This window comes from Chamaea fasciata, unplaced genomic scaffold (genome assembly GCF_029207755.1).
Source record: "Chamaea fasciata isolate MVZ Bird 193981 ecotype frontalis unplaced genomic scaffold, bChaFas1.0.hap1 SCAF_4, whole genome shotgun sequence".
In the NCBI taxonomy this organism is placed as follows: Eukaryota; Metazoa; Chordata; class Aves; order Passeriformes; family Sylviidae; genus Chamaea; species Chamaea fasciata.
In genome coordinates this window covers 32,867,051-32,886,125 of record NW_027094089.1, presented here as the reverse complement: position 1 = coordinate 32,886,125, position 19,075 = coordinate 32,867,051, and the positions used below count along the sequence as shown (strand labels likewise).

General features: G+C 38.9%; 2 protein-coding genes across 2 annotated transcripts in view; one reads left to right on the top strand and one right to left on the bottom strand.

Moving 5' to 3' along the window:
- The window catches only part of DMGDH (dimethylglycine dehydrogenase), a 40,395-nt gene extending 39,466 nt beyond the window's left edge, over positions 1–929 (bottom strand). The window contains exon 1 of the mRNA XM_066181252.1: positions 779–929. Coding sequence (XP_066037349.1) covers positions 779–855 — 77 coding nt within the window. The 5' untranslated portion in view covers positions 856–929. The remainder of the gene's footprint in view (positions 1–778) is intronic.
- A 297-nt stretch (positions 930–1,226) lies between these two features.
- On the top strand, positions 1,227–17,982 carry LOC136288289 (betaine--homocysteine S-methyltransferase 1). The gene is made up of 8 exons (XM_066181251.1): positions 1,227–1,316; positions 4,984–5,116; positions 9,017–9,135; positions 11,139–11,330; positions 11,890–12,037; positions 12,906–13,088; positions 16,719–16,947; positions 17,439–17,982. The coding sequence occupies exons 1-8, from the start codon at positions 1,278–1,280 to the stop codon at positions 17,611–17,613; spliced, it is 1,218 nt and encodes a 405-aa protein (XP_066037348.1). The 5' UTR covers positions 1,227–1,277; the 3' UTR covers positions 17,614–17,982.
- The last annotated feature ends 1,093 nt before the right edge of the window (positions 17,983–19,075 follow it).

The following is a 19,075-nucleotide window of genomic DNA, read 5'->3' as shown; positions in this document are numbered from 1 at the left end:
GTATAACTAGTCTTCTACCTCTTCCACTCAGAAATAAAAGCTACTACTTTTACGTCTTATGAATGGAGAACTTAGAACATTTTAAATGCAACTGCAAGAGGAATATGCACCATGCTTATACACTAGGAGGTGGCCAATGAAAAGTAAAATAAATGGGAGCACAGGACACCACAGGTGTTCTGGTGCACCACACACACGCACGGGTTCTTTTTTCTGATTACATATTAATTTTTGCAAGTCAACAATAAGCTGTTTAACAGCCAGATGTGCAACACACCAGCTCCACTAGTGAATTTTGAGGCACTTCGTAATCAACGTCAAGTATAAAGACTTTTCTCATTGTTCTTCTTTCCTGTGGATTTGAGATCTCTTCCAGAGCCTTTCGGCTCCTTTCAAACCTTTGCCGAGGAGCCTGGCAAGAATCCGGGGTTCACCTTCCCAGTAAATTACACAGTTCACCTAGATGTTTGATCCTGCCAGTTAAAACCGGTCATTATTTGCTTATCGGTACGGCCCAGAAGACAGGAGACGGGACCTTGCTACACCAGGTCAGCCACGCACCCCGGGCAGGTTCTAGGGGCAGAGAGGCCCCTCCTGGCCACAGGTGCCCAGGTCGGCCGGCGGTGGAGCGCCGCAGCCCGGCAGCCGGAGCTGGCTCCCGTCATCAAGCGCCTTTTCTGGGCATCCCCGACAGCAGCAGCACGGGGTCCGCGCCTTCGGGCCGTGACCGCCACCGGCCCCTCAGCCCGCGTCCCCGCCCGGCCCGGCCCGCACTCACCGCCCCTGGGCGCCGAGGGGCCCGGGCCGGCGCGGGGGCCGCAGCCGCCGCAGGGCTCCCCGCAGCACCGCGCTCATCCCGCACACTGCAGGGATAGATGGTGAATGGATGGATGGATGGAGAGCGCTGGCTCCGCGCCGCTCTCCGCCGCGTCCCGTCCCGTCCCTGTCCCGCCGAGCCCAGCCCTCCCGGAGGAGGGCGCCGGACCGCCCCTTGGCGCAGGGGGCAGCCGTGAGGGCAGCCGTGAGGACAGCCGGTCGCCTCCGGGCTTCGGGCCGGGCGGGGGCGGCGGGAGGGCGCGGGGCAGCCCCGGCCGAACCAGGGCGCCCCGCGCGGTCTGGGGCCGGGCCGGGAGGGGGCACCACCCGCAGCGCTGCCCACTGCGTCCCGCCTCCTCCTCGGGCTATAAAGGTGCGGCCGGAGAGCTCGCTGAGCTCAGCGACGTTCGTGCCGAGCCGTCGGGGCACAGTCGGGCAGCCAGCGTCCCTGGGCGAAGAAGATGCTGCCGATCAGGAAGACCGCGAAGCAGGGCAAAAGGGTAAATCTCCCGTCTCCCTCCCTCGCGCAGACCCGGCCGCTTCTCCCCAAGAGCCGCGACCCCTTCGCGGTGCCCTCCGCCGCGGGCGGGCGCTGCCCCACGGGCCGGAGCAGTGCGGGGAGAGCCCCGGAGCCCGGCACGGGGCAGAGCTCCCGGCCACCCCTCCCACCTCTGTGGGGTCGTGTCCGCCGGCTCTCCGGGGGAGCTGCTTCTTGACTAGCGCGACCCTCGACGGTTAAACCTCTCACTAAGGTACTCGGTATCTCTGCAGGTAAGGTGATCTTGTGGAAACCTCAAATAAAGCCATAATAATTGTACTTGTTCAGCATTGAGATGTAAAAGATATTTGGACATCGTTATGAGATAGATAGATAGATAGATAGATAGATAGATAGATAGATTAGCTTGCTCTTAACACAGCCACAGCCCAAATAATCTTTGTTTCTATGAATACAGAGTGAAGCCACCAGGGTGCAAAACAATTTAGCATAATGTTGTTTCATATACCAACTTGAGCAGGACTTGCAACACACTGCAAATTAAAATCGTAAATATTTTAGGGGCTAACTGTCATTGGATGAGATTTCTGTCTCCAGCATCCTGCCTGGTCTATTTAAAAGGTGCAGACTGCTTGATATGACTGGTGTTTATGATATCAACCTGGACTCCTATGTATGCATGCCCACTGCTCCCCCATTTAGCTAAAGAAATAAGCCAATATAGAAGGTTATCCAGGCACCAGCCATTTAGGCCGTTAAGGCACAGCTATGAGCAATATCTAAGTCAAACTCTCTGACATACATTGGAACTGGTACCCTGGATTGCTGCCTGAGAAGGTCAGCAGAATCATGTATTCTGTCTTTTGTTTAAATGATGCTATTGCCATTAATAGGGTACATATTTCTCAGAATGGGTCTTACTCATTTTTATGTGCAGAGCAAAAGAGCAGAAAGATATGGGAGGAAGTCTGTGAGCTCTAGGTCCTACAGGTAGATTGGTTATAAAATAAGAAGGTGAGGGGTATTTGTTCTGCTTTTTATATTTTGGCATATACCACTTAATTTCAACACCTAGCAGAAGACAACTGTCCTAAATTCCCCCTACAAGCGATGGACCTCTCTTGAGGGCTTGAGATATGAATTATTGTTTCCAGATTTATTTTCTCTCCACTGGTGAAAAGGTGGGTAATAGGGTGATCAAGCAGGCTTTTCACTTACACAGTACAGTTACATGCCTAAAGATGGTAGTAAGAATATCTTCATAGAGGCATTTGCGCTCATGGTTTCCATGTATAGGTGTATGGAACATGTAGTGCAACCTCACTGATAGTAGAAAAAGTAAAGTAGCAAAAGGTGGCTCAAAAAAAAGCCTTGAATAGCTTTTTACACAAATTGGTTTTTGGAATTTATCACCAGATTTGTCTCCTCCAGATCACCTGACAGTAAAATTTTGATCTTTATTAGACAAGAGTGCACAGTTGTAGATCTCTGAAAAAATCTTGATGCTGAACTTTGGTTAGCTATATGGTGGTTAAATAGGTGGTATTTGCACAGTGTATAAAGTAAAAAAGATGTGAATAGAAGATATCAGACCTATAACAAAGTTTGCAAAAAAGGTTACTTCCATTAGAATTCAGCATGAACTGACAAACTAAAGTTTTTATAAAGTATTTTTTGCTTTGTATTTATCTCTCCTGCCATTAGATGCCCTAGTGCTAGACTTAATATATCACAATATGTTAAGGTGCGGTGGTCTATTCACACTTGGATTATGTTGCTTCTGTGTGTCAAAAGTGAAGATTTGCATTTCACAAAGAAACAGAACTGTGAAGAAAACCTGCTATTAAATACTAGAAATGACTTGTTAAGAGAAAGTTCTGTTGTAGTACATTTAAATACACACGTAATATAATAATAAATATAATACCTTTATATGGTGTATTTTTGTGTCTATTACTTAATGTTCAGTTAAAAAGAAAAGCTGAGGCTTCCGTTATGTAAAAGATTTTTTTCTTATGCACACTTGTTCTCTGCACATTAAATTTCTGAAGCAGGCTTCATCTACAAAAGAGTCTTTGGCAGACAGAGAAAGCATGGACTCAAGCTTTGAGCTTTTGCTGGCCCCGTTTGAGGCATTCTGTTACAAATGAAAGTTAGTTTGTTGCAAGCACAATCTTTACAAAGACCTCCTGACATTTACACTAAAATTGTTTCTCCCTAGTTCTGTGAAAACAAAGATAAAAACTTGCACACTTCGTTGAAGTTTTAAAATTAATCGTGTCAATAGACCAGTCCTGCCACTTTGCTGCAACGCCAGTGCCTCAGCCAAAGTAGGTGATGCTCTCAGCCAGGCTCTGTAGCCTTCAAGGAGCCTCACACTGCTGTGCTTGGTACTGAAACTGGCACAGCTGGCACAGTGCTCCTTGCTGTTGGAAAGGCACACTCTTGCTCTGCCTAAATGGCAGTGCTGGGACATCATAAGTGTTTGTGTTTGCTGGATATATGGCATGAGATAGTTGTATTAATGAAAAGGAAATTATCAATAAAGATAATTTTTGGTTTGAAGAGTAATTGTTAAAAAACTGTCCACTCAGCATGAAAATCACACTCAACTCTATGTCCATAAGGCTTTTCTTTTTCCTACTCCCTCAAATTTCTTCTGTTGAAATGCCAGTGCCATCAAGAAAACTATGGATGGAAATTTCAGTCTTAGCTTTGATAAATTTTTATCCTGTACCCATTACCTTCATATATGTAGTCTTCATTCAACCACTTTTTAGTATAGACAACATTATGGTTGCCATCCAATGGTAGAAATCAATCCTACTCTAGTAGCAAGTTACTTTGTAGAAATTTTGAACAAGTCAATGAAGCAATGAAAGGAATAAAAATGTAGTGTATTTTAGGGGGAAACCAATATTTATTCTCATGTTTTTCAGTTTTACAAAAATGTAATTGTCACTTTCCTTGCATTAGCGTGGAGTTCAAGGGAGAAGCAGGGTTAATCTTGCATAAGGTTCCGTAAGGTTTCTAATTTGGCACATTTCAGGGCTGTGCAACACAAACAGGATTTTCTTTCATTTTGTAAATTTGGGTAAGTAAACCCAGGCCTGTGAAAAGACTGTCAGAAACTGCAAGTCAGCTTTCTCAGATGTGCCTTGTTTGGTAAGAAACTGTTCCATTCTTAGTTTTCTGTGATGCCTGTTGTGCCATCTGGTGTCACAAGCTACTTGTGGTAAGACTCTGTCAAGGTGGCATTGGAAGCTAGAGAGCAAACAAGCTAATAAAGAGATCAATGGTAGTAGTGTTTTATTTTAAGAAGGTTTTCATGTATTTTACAGGAGAATTTGAGGTGGAAAATTACTTTCGTAGGAACAGAATTGGACCACTGACTCACAGTTCTCGGAACAGTATCTCTGAAATACAATATAACTGACTAATGAGAAGTCTTTCACATAATATATGCTTGCAAATTAAAGCCTTATGCTGCAAAAGAACACATCTACCATTCTTTAACTAGAATTTCAGGAAGGAAATTCATTACCTTTTATTATTGTGGCAAAAATATTTCTGCTAGCTTACAGATATTTATGTTTGCCTTGCAAATATAAAAATAGTCACCAAATTGAAGAACTGTAATTGTTAACCTGCCCTCATGCTTTCTCCAGGGTATTCTAGAACGCTTGGATGCCGGAGAAATTGTGATTGGAGATGGGGGATTTGTCTTTGCTCTTGAAAAGAGGGGATATGTAAAGGCTGGGCCTTGGACTCCTGAAGCAACTGTTGAACACCCAGAAGCAGGTAAGTTTAAATGGGAAATTATATTTCTATAGTGAATGTAAACAGTGTAATGGTTGGCTAAATGATAAATATATAGGAACTCATAGTAGGTTTTCAAATAAAAATGTTCCTTGACACTTTAGAATTACATTAAGAACAGCCTTAAACCTGCTCATCTTACCTGTTTTACTTGCTCCAACACTGGCCAAAAGAAGTTGGTTGGATAAGAATATGAGAAGTGCACACATCTACTGATTTCTCTTCAGAATGCTCTCCCAGTTTTCAATAGTTTGCATCCCAGGAACTTTTTGATACAGATGTGGTTATATTTGTGTTTTAATAACATTCAGTGATTTGTCTCTCATGGATTTGTCCAATCTGTCTTTGCACTGATCAATTAAATCTTGTCACTTAAAATATCTCATGAAAAGGAATTCTGTAGTTAACTGTCTGTTTTGTTTTGTTCTAGTCATTCATTTATAGTTTATAACAAAAATAGGTTTTTTATTAATTCTTTCAGAGAAATGGCAGTTTTTAATTAACTTTGTAATGGGAATATTGAATGTTTCTGGCTCCACTATAAAATGGGGAACGATAAACCTGATAGGAACCTAAAAATTGTAATAAACATTTAACAGAGTAAATCTTTTAAAGTGGACAGGAAAAAAAACTATGCCTTCCAGTGAAAAGGCTGTAGTGTTTAGCATAAATAGTGCAGAAGCAGATGGTATTATCTATTTATGCATGCTTCATTACAAGAAAGCATTTGCCCTAGTAATATGATGTGTAGTTAATCCCACTAGTCGGTTCAGAATGCCCCGGAGGAAAAAAAAAATTAAAAATTGTTTTAAGTGTTTTCCATTCCAAATTAGTCTTTTTCTGCTATACAGGAGAAGAAAGAAGAGTAGAAGATAAATATCATACTTGTCTCTGTTACATCACTTTGTACACTTCACCTATTTACACAGCCTAATCCTTCTCAGCCTTCGAATGTCAGTTATGTGTCACTTAGCATCCCTAATTTAGGGTTATGGGCAGCTTTAGATAATGCAGAGCTCCAGGAAAGGTTTAAGGATTGATGACCTAATTTGCTGACTCTTATCTCCCAAAGAGACATTCCATCATCTCTCTATTTTTCTCCAAGCCTACCTCTGTCTGCCCCTGCATGTTCCATCTTACAACTCATAGCACTTGTCCCATGCTCTTCATTTCCCCTTTGCTTATTATTTTTGCATCTCAAAAGCCCTGAACGCTCTGCTATTGTAAGCTATTTATAACTTCACCCTTCAGGGCAAATGTGTTCATTTCTTTTTGTGCAGTGGGGCTGCTTTCCCTCCTTTACTGCTTTTTGCTCCTGCTCACTCAAGGGTCATGTTACTTACAAAGCATATGTAACTTAGAAAATCAAATTTAGAAGAATTTCACTATCACAGAATAGTGAAAAAGGAGCACCTGGCAGAGCCAGTGGGTGTGAAAACCATACAGCTACCAGAGCTTCTTGTCCATATAAGGAAAGGAAAAGGAAGGAAATTCTGAAAAGGCAGCAAGGAATAAGAAAATTTAGTTCAAGGCCATTAACTGTATTATAAAAGAGGAGACTTGCCAGACTGATAATTGTAGAAATTAGATCTACATTTTTCTTCTGAGACAGATCAGATATTGCTCTGTAGTGAGCCCTATGCATGGGTGCTATGGCCCCTATCTCCTCACAGCTTGTGTCTGTGTCTTTCATGGGATGTCCAACTCGTGTTGAATTTAAATGAAAAATTGGCATTCCACATCTGACTCCTACAATGCATGGAATTATTAATAATGGTTTAGCATTATTTGTCATTGTTATTCCCATTTCTCAGGTGCTGGAGGAAACATGCTGGAAGTCACACAAGTAAACTACAGAGTGGTTTGGATTTTTTTGATATTGTATAGTGCTATGGGTTTGATAAAAACAACAATGTATTCTATTGGTAAAGCCTATTTGCCTGAGGTTGAATGGGATTCAGACTGATACTTATAACACTATTATTTCCCTCAAACTGTATCCCATGTCTCCTATTCACACACCTGGTATTTTGGGGTATGAAGTTCCTTAATATTTCGTTAATATTAAGTTCCTTAATATTTCATTTTCCTACCTACGTCACCATCCATATTCACACAAATCCCAGGCATTCTTTTAGGAATGGCCTAGCATTGAAATGTCATTGAGCATTTGTGAAAATATTTGTAGATTTTTTTTTCCTTCTCTTATTTCCTGTCCAGTTTTCATCAATGGTTTCTCACTCAGGAGGATTTAAAAAACCCACTAGAAACATACAGAGATAGCCCTTTTTTGGAGGGGTCAAAGACCTATTGTTACAATGTAGGAAAAAAAAAATACTCCCTGGGCTACAAATTTTTGTTTTTTCATAAAGATGTAAAAATGAGATTTGATCTCAGGTGTTCAGGCAGATTCCAAGAATATTTTGAACAGTAGCTCTGCTATAACCTATGTTCCTGGAAAGGTTTTTTTGACTGGTGGGCAAAGAAGCACTGTGTTAAATCACCTGTGTGGTAGGAAAATAAGCACTTTGTAGTTATCCAAGGTGGCAACTAAAAATTAAGTATTGTGCCAGTAGAGAGAGAAAAGCAAGGGACGCTACACTACTGATCCTTCACTGAAAGCAGACATGCCTGCATGTATGCAGGTTAATTCTAGCAACACCAAATGCTGTTTGAGATCCTCTGGTGTAGAAAGCTGTGTCTGTTGCAGCATACAGGGGTAATTTTATTCTCATTAAAATTTTGCATACTTTTTTACTGTCACAAACTGTGTTTGTACACAATGAGTTGTGATAAACTAGAACTTCAGGAACACCTCCCTAAGCATCTGCCGCAGAAATTGCAGTGTTCTTGGGTGTGTAGGTAATAAGTATCTTATGTACAATATGTAGGGAATTCCTGTGAATTTGATCTAAGCTGTTGAGCATTTAACTCTGTTTCACATGATCAGTAGCATTCTTGTAATTATTTTAATGATTATTCTGTGGGTATACATAAAAATCAATTGACAGTTCCTGTTCTGTTCCTGCTGTGGCAATTGCAATGTACTGGTTACAGCCAGAAAGGCACAACTACCATTACAGAGCCTTTTCCTAAAGTCCTAATGTAGGAAATTTGATTATTAAAAGTAATGATAACCTTTCCTTTAAAGGGAGTGTTGTTTATGTAGTAGAATCATCATATGTGGAGACGTATGGGAAGAATTAACTCTGTGCTGTGAGTCACTTTTCTGGAGCAATAAATCTTCTTTTAATTAAGGATGTATTTAGCAACACAGAGCTTTGTTTTTGGCTGACTAGACTCTTATAAAGCTTTGTTGGGGGAGAAAACTCAAAAATGCAAAATAGGGGAGGCAATGAAACACTGTATTCTTCCATATAATTATCATCTTGCCCCTTAATTTGTCACTATGATACTTCCTTCTGTTTTCTTCTTCATATTATGGAAGCTATGAGAAGACAGCTTTTTCATTTGAAGAACCTTTTGTCTGGCATTCCTCGTTATGCTTTCATGTTCTTTTGTCAGACATCTGTTATCCCTTCCTAAATCACTGTAAAAAAGCTCTATAAAGCTCTATATCTGGGAGATCTGAAGGACTGCAGAAAACAGAGGATAGGCAAGGTGGCAGGCAAAACTGAATCTGCAGCTAAACTATATAGAAATCTTCAGTCATTCTTAGCAGAGAAGGGGAAAAGGAGAAAAAATTCTACCTAATGTTTTGATGGTGAGAAGAAATAAATTTTATGCAGACTTGGGTACTGCTTCTAATTTCTCATAATGGGTCTTCTAGTAAATACAATGTCACTTAATTACAGTAACCTTACATCAATAATCACTGGATTTGGGGATAGCACAGTAATAACTTTGTCTCTTAATTTGCAGTTCGTCAGCTTCACCGAGAATTCCTCAGAGCTGGATCCAATGTTCTGCAGACCTTCACCTTCTATGCCAGTGAGGACAAACTAGAGAACAGGGGCAATTATGTAGCTGAGAAAATAAGTGTGAGTAAAACAGTTTTGATGGAGATACAAAATAAGTTGATCAATTTCAAAAGGTTTGGCGGAGAGATTATCAAGTTTGTCCCAACAGTTTTGGCTATATTTGAGAACCAGAAAATGACGTGATAGAATTTCAGAGTTTGAAATAGCAAAAAAGGCAAGGTGAAGTGACAAAAAACCCCAAACACAAAACAAAAATCAAGCACAAAATGGGGTAAGGATGAAGAGAGGAAAAAGAATGCCCACATTGTATTTTTTCTGTATTTTTATCTGAGGAGATGCGTTTACTTGAGTTTTGATACAAAGATTATAGGGAATACTAAATGCACACAGAGCAAAACTAGCAAAAAACCCAAATGTTTTAACATCCAGAGAAATTACTGAACTGTAAAAATAGTGAAGAATCTTAGAGAATAATGAGTAGCTAATGAAAACAAAATGTTTTTATAACCACATCTTCATTAAGTAGCAACTAAAAGAATCCAAGCTATTGTAGACAATATTCCCCTTCTCTTGTGTGAAGGTAATGTGTTACATCAGCAGAAGTACCATGTCATTGTTTTCTTACCCCCTAAACAGAGGAATTGTAGGATGCTGGGTATGTTTACTAGACACAGTGGTCCAGTGGAATTCCTGGCTGAACATCTCTATATAGTTCCTTTAGACTAGATGGTTTGGCATTGAGTGGTTTCTCTGATCCTGTTTGTTCCTACTGTATGTTTTATCTTCTGAAAGTCAGAGAAAATTCTCCAAAGTTCAGGGAGGAAGGAATATATGTATCTTTGAAGATATCCTCATTTAGAAATTAGGACAATCTGGAAACTAGGGAAACACTTAAGGGTTAATTGAGGTCATACCAAAATGTCATGTGATCAAATTCATCTGAAATGCTGTACCTTTTACATTCAATGGATGCAACACTGAAATATCTGAAGTTGTAGTCCTAGAAGCAGACTACCTCTGGAACAAGCCATGCTTCAATTCTTGCTGACATGCAAAATTATAAAGGCTGGAGAGCACCTGGTATTGGAATTACATTGCATCAAACCTCTCAAAATTTATTTCTTATCAGTTCTAATCAGGTTCCTCCAGTACTGTACTCATTTATGGTTCCACCTCTCAGAGTCCCCAGATATGTACCCATGCACAAGTGCAAAGGGAAGACAATCTGTCAGCAATAGTCTTAATAATCAGCTGGATTTTTTGAGGCATCAATTTAAAACTTCAGCAGAGAGAAGGCTATGGAGATTCTAAATAGTTTATGGACTGCAGAGAAACCTGGATAATCAATACTTGTTGAATACCACAAATGATGGTTATTTTTCCTAGATCTGTTTTTTTACTCAGTTTAACCTCTTCTTGTAAAGCTGTTCTAGTCATCTCAATTTAGGTATAGAAGGAATATGACTTTCAGTCTAGGTGATTAATGAACAATATTTTTCCCTTTATTTAAGTTGAAAACTTTAACATCACATAATTGGTAAATTCTTTTTTAAAATGCCTCAAATAACCCTGTATGAATATTGTGTCAGGGGTGGAGGGTGTTAATTATCAGAACACTAAAATACATTTTAAAAAAGAGAAGTTGAAAATCCCACATATTTTGTTTTCCATCCACAAATTTCAGAATGAAAGCATATGCTTAAATGTAACTAACTCATTTTCTGAGAGGCAAAGAAATTTCCACTTCACATCAAACACTTGCTTTTTATAGGCTATTTATGTAAGATCTATTAAAGGTAATGTATTTTGTAGTATTTGATAATATGATAATTTAGAGGAGGCAAGAAATTACTTTCCTGATGTTTGTTACTGTTTGAAAGAATCTTATCTTCCTAATCAATATTACTTTAAAAACCATTTTATTTTAATTACACATCATTTAAATTTAAAAAAATAATATCAAAAAGCCACTATGAGTTTTGACTATTGTTGTCCTTCTAGGGCTCTGAAATTATATGCATACTTCTGGTAAGATAAAACTAACAGAATCTATATTCACACAGTGCCAAAAAGTGAATGAAGCTGCTTGTGACATTGCAAGAGAGGTGGCCAATGAAGGTGATGCTTTAGTGGCTGGAGGAGTCAGTCAAACACCTTCTTACTTAAGCTGCAAGGATAAAACAGAGGTTAAAGCAGCCTTTCGGAAGCAACTGGAAGTTTTTATGAAGAAGGATGTAGACTTCCTAATTGCAGAGGTAAATCTGTAAAAAAAGTAGATGCCTTCAACTGTCACAGTGTTAACTTTTAAGATGTCTAGCTTTCTGCGGTGCTTTTATCCCAGATATTTCAGATTTGTCCCAGGTATTTTCAGATATTTTTCTAAATGCCCACCAACATCTGCAGGTGTTCTAGAACAGGACCTTGAAACCTCAATTTCTACCTCAGACAAGTAAAATTCTCTCTGATACAAAGAGAAAATGTTGATTGGATCTTGACTAATCCCTATTTCTTCCAGTATATGGAAAGCGACCTAAGATGACTTTTCTAGTTGTCAATAGTTTTTGGGTAATTCCTTGATTAACCTCCCATATGGGCATTCTTACTCTGAAACAAAAGTACCATTATTTAAAATTCATTTTTACTCACTTTTAAAAATCCTTTTTTAACTGTGTGGCCAGTAAACTCAATTGAATGATGTTAGTATAAATCAGAAAAGTATCGAATCATTGTACTGCTGGTGAATTTGAGGTCTGGATTAATATTTTTATATTTCATTGCTGAGAAATAAAATAGCCTAGTTTTAATTTCTTTCAGTATTTTGAACATGTTGAAGAGGCTGTCTGGGCAGTTGAAGTTCTAAAAGAATCTGGAAAGCCAGTTGCAGCTACGATGTGCATTGGTCCAGAAGGAGACATGCATGGAGTGTCCCCTGGACAATGTGCTGTCCAGCTGGTAAAGGCTGGTAAGAATCTGTTTTAATGTGCCCTTTAAAACTATGGAACAAAGTAAAGTCCCTAATTATTGAAATAAACAGATGTGTATCTTGTATCTGCCAAGTGGGTAGCTTCCCAGTTATATCTGATAAGAATTTTGTCTCTGTAGAAAAGTTTTTATATGTACTTTACTGGAACAGTCTTGTAAAAACATATGGAAATACAGCTATGAAATCCTTGAGAATCAGTATGAAATGAGTGAGAGCAATAGCCACAGAAAACTGATACTGAATACAGCAAAATCCTAAACTTACTCAAATTTCATTGCAGACCCATCCCCAAATTCTAGAATCACAAGCACAAAGCCGCCTTTGATTGTCTGCTCTTGTTTTTGAACACAGTTCAAGTACAAGATGAGAGAATTAAGAGGATGAAAAAATTACTAATTTTGCCCATCAAAGGCTCTTTTCTACAGGACAAGGGGAAGGGAGAAGAAATTAATCAGGGGCATGATGAGTGAAGATACACAGGTTTATGCATCTATTCCAAAATGCTCTTTTCCTTTCAAGTTGAGGTTGAAATCTAAGGGTAGAAATTGTGTTAGGGACATGCTACCTGCTTGCATGTGTGGCTCTGTGTAATCAGACTTCACTGATTGAGCACTGTAAGAAAAAAACATCTGTAGGAGGGTATAATGTGATTCATCATCAGAACGGTAAAGAGGTGAGGTGTAAATGGTATGATCAACCTCAGGAGAGTTGTGCCTGGCTCTAGCACAGCTGCCTTGTTTTGATAACACTGAGGTAAAGATGGACAGCACTGCTTTTAGAGTGCTGGGGAACCTTCATCTCCCACTTCCTTGGGTGCTGTGACTTGAAGTTACTTTCCTCCTCCCAGGTGCTTCTATAGTTGGAGTCAACTGCCACTTTGATCCAGAAACTTCTGTCGAAACTGTGAGGCTGATGAAAGAGGGCTTGCAGGCTGCCAAACTGAAAGCCCACCTGATGTGCCAGCCACTTGCTTTCCATACACCTGATTGTGGAAAGCAGGGGTTTATTGATCTTCCAGAATTTCCCTTTGGTAAGATAAGAGTATCTTTTTTGTTGGTGGTGGTTGGTTGGTTTTGCTCTACTGGTTGGAAAACCTGGCGCTTTTTTTGCCCCCAGCTTTTAGTACAGCTGAATCTGCAAGGTGTCCTTTTGGTCAATACAATGAGTACTAGTTATCCTGTCTGGCATTTTCCAGACAGATCAAAATGTAATATTGGACTAAAGATCATCCACGTAGTGATAATACTTCAGTAGTATCACAGCATGTGACAATGTGTAATTATTATGAAAAGAGTTAAAATGCCACAATCTAAAGTTATTTATAAAATGTTCTTCCTCATGCTATAGAACCCTGTTCAGGACAGCTGTAAACTCTCCAAAGAGCAGCAGCAGATGTACTAAAACTCCCCGTTTTTATGGGTTGTGACATCTATCCCAAAAGGCCTAACTGTACCTATGTAAGGATTTAATGTACAGTACAATACAATGGATATAGAAGCATTATTATTGCACTTATAATAGTTTAGTCTTGTAACTGTGACTGTCTGATGTATGTGACACTGGAAAGACACCAGAAAGGGGCCTTTAATAGTGCTAACAAATTAGCAGTTTGAAGAAGAAGCCTATAACATGTATGCTCTGGAGAAACTCTACAAAAACTGAAAGATTCAGCCATTTAACATTTATATAAGACTTGTATATTTAGGGCTTATTTTCACGTGAGCAAAAGGAGCCTTTTAACATAAGGGCAAAATCAGCTTAAACATTTTAAGCTGATTAGAAAATTCTTTCATTTTCAGATACCATATACCCTTCTTATCAAGATCAGAATAAATGGTATTAAAACATTCACTATTTGAATTTGCAGCAAAATATTGAGAAGTAGATGTGATTTTCAGGAAGCTCGTTGTTTTTCTTTAAATTCCTCTCTTTACATAAATGAAGGAAAGAGAATAAAGCACAAGTCTGAGGAATTCATTAAATGGCAATAACATGCCTGAGTCCTGAAAATATCTACGATGTTTAAAAGTGTTTGGAACTCATTTATCCTATTCATTCCTTCATATAGTTCCTCTGATTGCAAGCAGAAAAAAAATTAAACAGATGCAGTAAGCAATCAAGTGAATGTGAGGATTCACTTTGATTTGTTATGGTTTTTGGCTTGTGTGCAATAAGCAATCTGTATGATACCTCAACATTTAGAATTTCCATGAGTAATTAATTGGTGAAGACTGGCTTTTTGAGTGTTTTCAAAATCCAGAAGTAGCAACTGATTGCTTGACAGCAGATAATCTGTTTGGTAAATCATTGTTAAACTGACCAAATTACCTGGTTTTCATGAAGGCAGTAACAGAGAGATATTTAGATGACTGAAGAGTACATAAACTCTGTACAGGGCAACAAGATCTAAGTTTCTAAGAAAGCACTAGGTATGTTGTACTGACAAACTCCAACAATTACATGCCAGAAGTATTTATTTTTCTGTAGAACTTTTTCCATTTTTCTATGTTTTCTCTTCTGTGTTACTGCAATTTCTCTGAAATGTCACCAGTTAAATAAGGACAATGTTTCAGAAAGAAATTATCTGGTCACTGAAAGCATACCAAATTTTCTCAGGGGTAGATATATTGAGGGGGCAAATCTAGGAGCACGTTACAATTTTTCTCATCAAGAACTGTTATGTTAGAGATATTTAATTCTGATTAAAGCCAAGAAAAGTATTGAATTGACAGACATGGTAAAATAAAATACTAGTCAGTTTAGGGAAGGTGTCTCCTCCACTTTAGAGACAAGGATGTTGTGTGGGACAGTATCAAATCCTTTGCAGAAGTCCAGGAAGGTGACATTCATTGCTCTTCCCTTCTCTACCAATGCAGTAACCCCATCTTAGGAGGCTACCTTTGGTAGGCACAATTTTCCCCCAGTAAAGCCCTCTTGCCTGCCACCAATCACATCCTTCTTTTCCATGTGCCTTAGTATGACTTCCAGGGGATTTGATCCAAGGTTTTTCTGGGCATTGTAAGACTGACTGGTCTGTATTTCTCTACTTTTCCTTTTTGCCTTTTTAAAAGTGTGGGTTATGTTTCCCCTTTTCCAGTTACTAGGAGCTTCACTGGATTGTCACAGGTTTTCAAATATGATGGACAGTGGCTTAGCCACTTCATCTGCTATCAGATGAATTCATCTCATCAGGTCACATAGATTTTGACAGGGTGATGGAGAGGACAGGGGAACAACCTACACTGTTACCCTGACGTTTAGCTGCTTATACAGTTGTTGAGTGCACAATGATGCATTCTTACTGTTGATCATTTGTATGAATTTTGTATTAGCTTTTAAGTCGTATGTGAAAGAAAAGGAAATAATGCAGGAGATCTGATGCTTTCTATCATATTTGCAGCACTGTAAAAAAGCTTGTTTTTATTTGAACAGCTTTCTAAAATGCTTAATGTAAGTTTTCCATGCAGTATTAGTCCACGTACTTTTCCTTTGCCCCATCTTTCCCTCTGAGACCAACAATTTTCTGTATAAGAATATTTCATTGTCTTCCTTCAGCTTTTTAATTTGGGAACCTGATTCTTAACTACTCAATGGACTTAAAGTATATCTGCTTTGTATGAATTTCTTGCACGTTAGGAGTTTTTTGGAGGGGACATAGGGACATCCTTCAAGCCTACCTCTCCTTTGTGTGGCTGGAGCCCTACTCCTCAACCACAGCTTCTTTGCCCAGCAGTGTTCAGTGTATATTTAATGTTCAGTACACAGTCATGATGCTGCACTTGCCTGATAACCATGCTGGTTCACGTCCTGCATGTGCATTAAGAAGTGGAAGGGTTTTTAATCTTTCATTTCTGTATTTTTATTTCTAAAAGTTTCTTCTTCAGTCCCCATTCTTTTTTTTCCAGCAACGCCACTCTTGGGCCTCCAACTCCTTGAGGTGTGCTTTTCTTTGCTCTTTTCACTTTTTGCTTCTTTCCCTCCTCAAGTGTATTCTCGGCTCTTGTTATTCCATCACAATGTTCAACATAACTTGCAACAGAGAGAAGGGTTCATTCTAACTTACTCACGCATAGAATTTTCCACAAGGAATGAGGTGTTTTGAGGCAGCAAGCTGCTCATGACTGGGATTATAACTAAGGGCTAAGAAATAGCTACAGGTCCCAGCTGAAACAACTGGCTGCCAGTATCCGATTGTGGAAAAAAGTGTAATAAGCAGTTCTGAGGAATAATGAGCAGGATTATTCCTATGCCAGTAGGCTGATACATTCTCCTTTCACAGATTAGTTTGTGGTAATCAGTTTTCCCAGGTATTGATTGTTTATTAGGAAATATAGCCATAACATTGAAAGTATTCCAATTCTTCAACTAAGAACTCTGCAGAATGGGAAACATGATCAGCCTCAGAAGATACTAGGGGCTGTTTTGCAAGGCCAAAATTCTTACAAGCACAGGTCAGCAGAGCACTGCAGAATCTGAAAGCTAGCCTTCTGAAGGTTTGAGTCACTGATTCTAGGTCAGACAGTTCAAACACATATGCCTAAGTCCATAACCACTTTTGCAAACAGAGTGCAAGTGTTTCAACAACACGATTTCTTACCAAAAAAATGATAAAAAATTGAATGGGCCATGGTGGAAACTTAAGATATTAATGTCTTTGCAGGTCTGGAGCCAAGAATTGCCACCAGATGGGACATTCAAAAATATGCCAGAAAGGCCTATGACATAGGAATTCGTTTCATTGGAGGCTGCTGTGGATTTGAGCCGTATCACATCCGAGCAATAGCTGAGGAGTTGGGTCCTGAAAGAGGATTTTTGCCAGAAGCTTCTGAGAAACATGGAAACTGGGGTGACAACCTGAGCATGCATACCAAACCTTGGGTCAGAGCAAGGTACGTATATCTGACCTAGAAACAAACACACCTTTTGCAAATGTTTTCATTGCTCCACAGAGCACACTGACTTAGCTGATACGGGCATCTAAATATTTCTGTAAATTTATTACTACAAATTTTGTTTAGACTTACATGCTTTATGTTTAATAATTTGAAATAATTAAAGCTGACCTAAGAGCAGGGAAAGGGGTGAAGGAGAAGTAAAGGAGCTCCTGTGAATGTAAATCATGACAATGAAAAAGAAAAACTGACAGACTACTGTAAATCAGCTCCTAATGGTGGCTGGCTTACAGTATTCCTTTCAAAGATGGAAAGATACTTTTTAAGCATGTAACATCTAATTGCATATTTTCATTTATACTTCTATATCTAAATAAATGTCAATCTTTACAAGTTAGATGACCCTTTGCAATTGTCATTTAAGCCATATTTCCTTCAATATTATGAGGTTCTGGGAAAAACCACTGGATTTACTTTTCTTTATATAGGGCAAGAAAAGAATACTGGGAGAATCTGAAGCCTGCTTCAGGCAGGCCATATTGTCCTTGCATGTCAAAGCCAGATGGCTGGGGAGTGACCAAAGGAGCCAAGGAGCTGATGCAACAGAAAGAAGCAACAACTGAACAACAGCTGAAGGAACTCTTCCAGAAAAAGAAGTTCTAATCCACTGCAGTTGTGTAAATCTTAAAATGATTTATCTACAGACCATCTCAGGCTTCAGAAGAAAATCTGTGAAGATGAGTACTGTGTTGATTTATAAGCTAAAATGAAATAAAAGAGACAAAATGCAGAAAGAATGTGATTACATAGTAAATATGTCTAACTTTGATAAAAATCCTTGTCTGGATGAACAATTTAGAGAATACACAGTCAAAAATAATTTTGGATTCTCATAACTGAGAATAAATGAACTTCTGTTATGTGGGTGCCATTAACTGGGCAGAGACAGAAGTAGCTGGAAATACTAATTGGCTCAACTTACCTGAGAAAAAAGAAAAAGGCATCTATAAATACAGTGTCAATGGACTTCAACTCCCAAGTCTGTTTTCAATTTGATTTTATAGGAGTTTCCTCAGACCTCAAGATTTATTGAGAACTAGTCCAGGAACAAACAAACTGCCAATTATTTGTGATCATTTTCTTTGTTTCAAGAGAATAAAAGTAAACTGGGATATGTATATTATATTTGTAATCAAAAGCTAAGGAAAACGAGATCTTGCAGGAATTTCTTATATGCAGAGAGCTTTTAGAAGAGAAAAATGGTGGGTAGATGACTCAGTTTTTGTCTTAAGGTGCCGTGTATAAAAGATTTACTCTTCTGGGGATAAAAAGACTTAAGAAATTACTCTGCAAAAAAAAAAAAAAAGAAGAAATAAATTAAAGAATATAATGAAGTAGTATTGTATTGTCTTCAGACCTGAAAGTGGAAGACCTCAAAAAGAATATTGTATCTCCAGTAAAAAAAACTAATTTTCAAATGTTGCAGCTGATTTCTGGAAATCTCACCTAAATTTCCTGGCTATCTTAAAACAGCAAAACCCCTGCAGGTTTCTATGATATAACTCCTATTTAAAAGAGTACTACAACCTGCCTTTTTTTTTTTTTTTTTTTTTTTTTTCCTTAAGCTGATTAATTCACTCTACATGCTTAGCTTTAACAAATGAAAAACTGTTAGGAAATAGATCAACTCACTTAAGTTAAGAAAACCCATTTAATTGGTACACCGATTTGTTGAGAAGGCTTTCATAGGAAGGATACCACTATATTTGGAGCTTGCAAAGGACACATTTTCTTCAATTATTTTTGTGCAGGACCATATAGCTTCAATTTCTGTCTAGAATTAATTTCTACACATCCTACATTAAGGCAACTTAATCTTAACTTTTATGAAAATCTCATTTTCACAGTTAGTGTTGAAAGATCAAGTTAGACTGTTGCAGTGGGCAGAGATGGTCAGGTGCTGCGACATCCCTCAGAGAAGTGTGTTTAAAAAGATGCCCTAGAGGCACAGGTACGACTGCTCTGCTGCTCAGCTGCTGATTTCAGGCTCTTTTGTGAGCAGCAAGCCTCTGGGGCAATGCAGGAGAGATGAGACGGGGCCTCTTGCTTGGAGTTCTTCAGCACC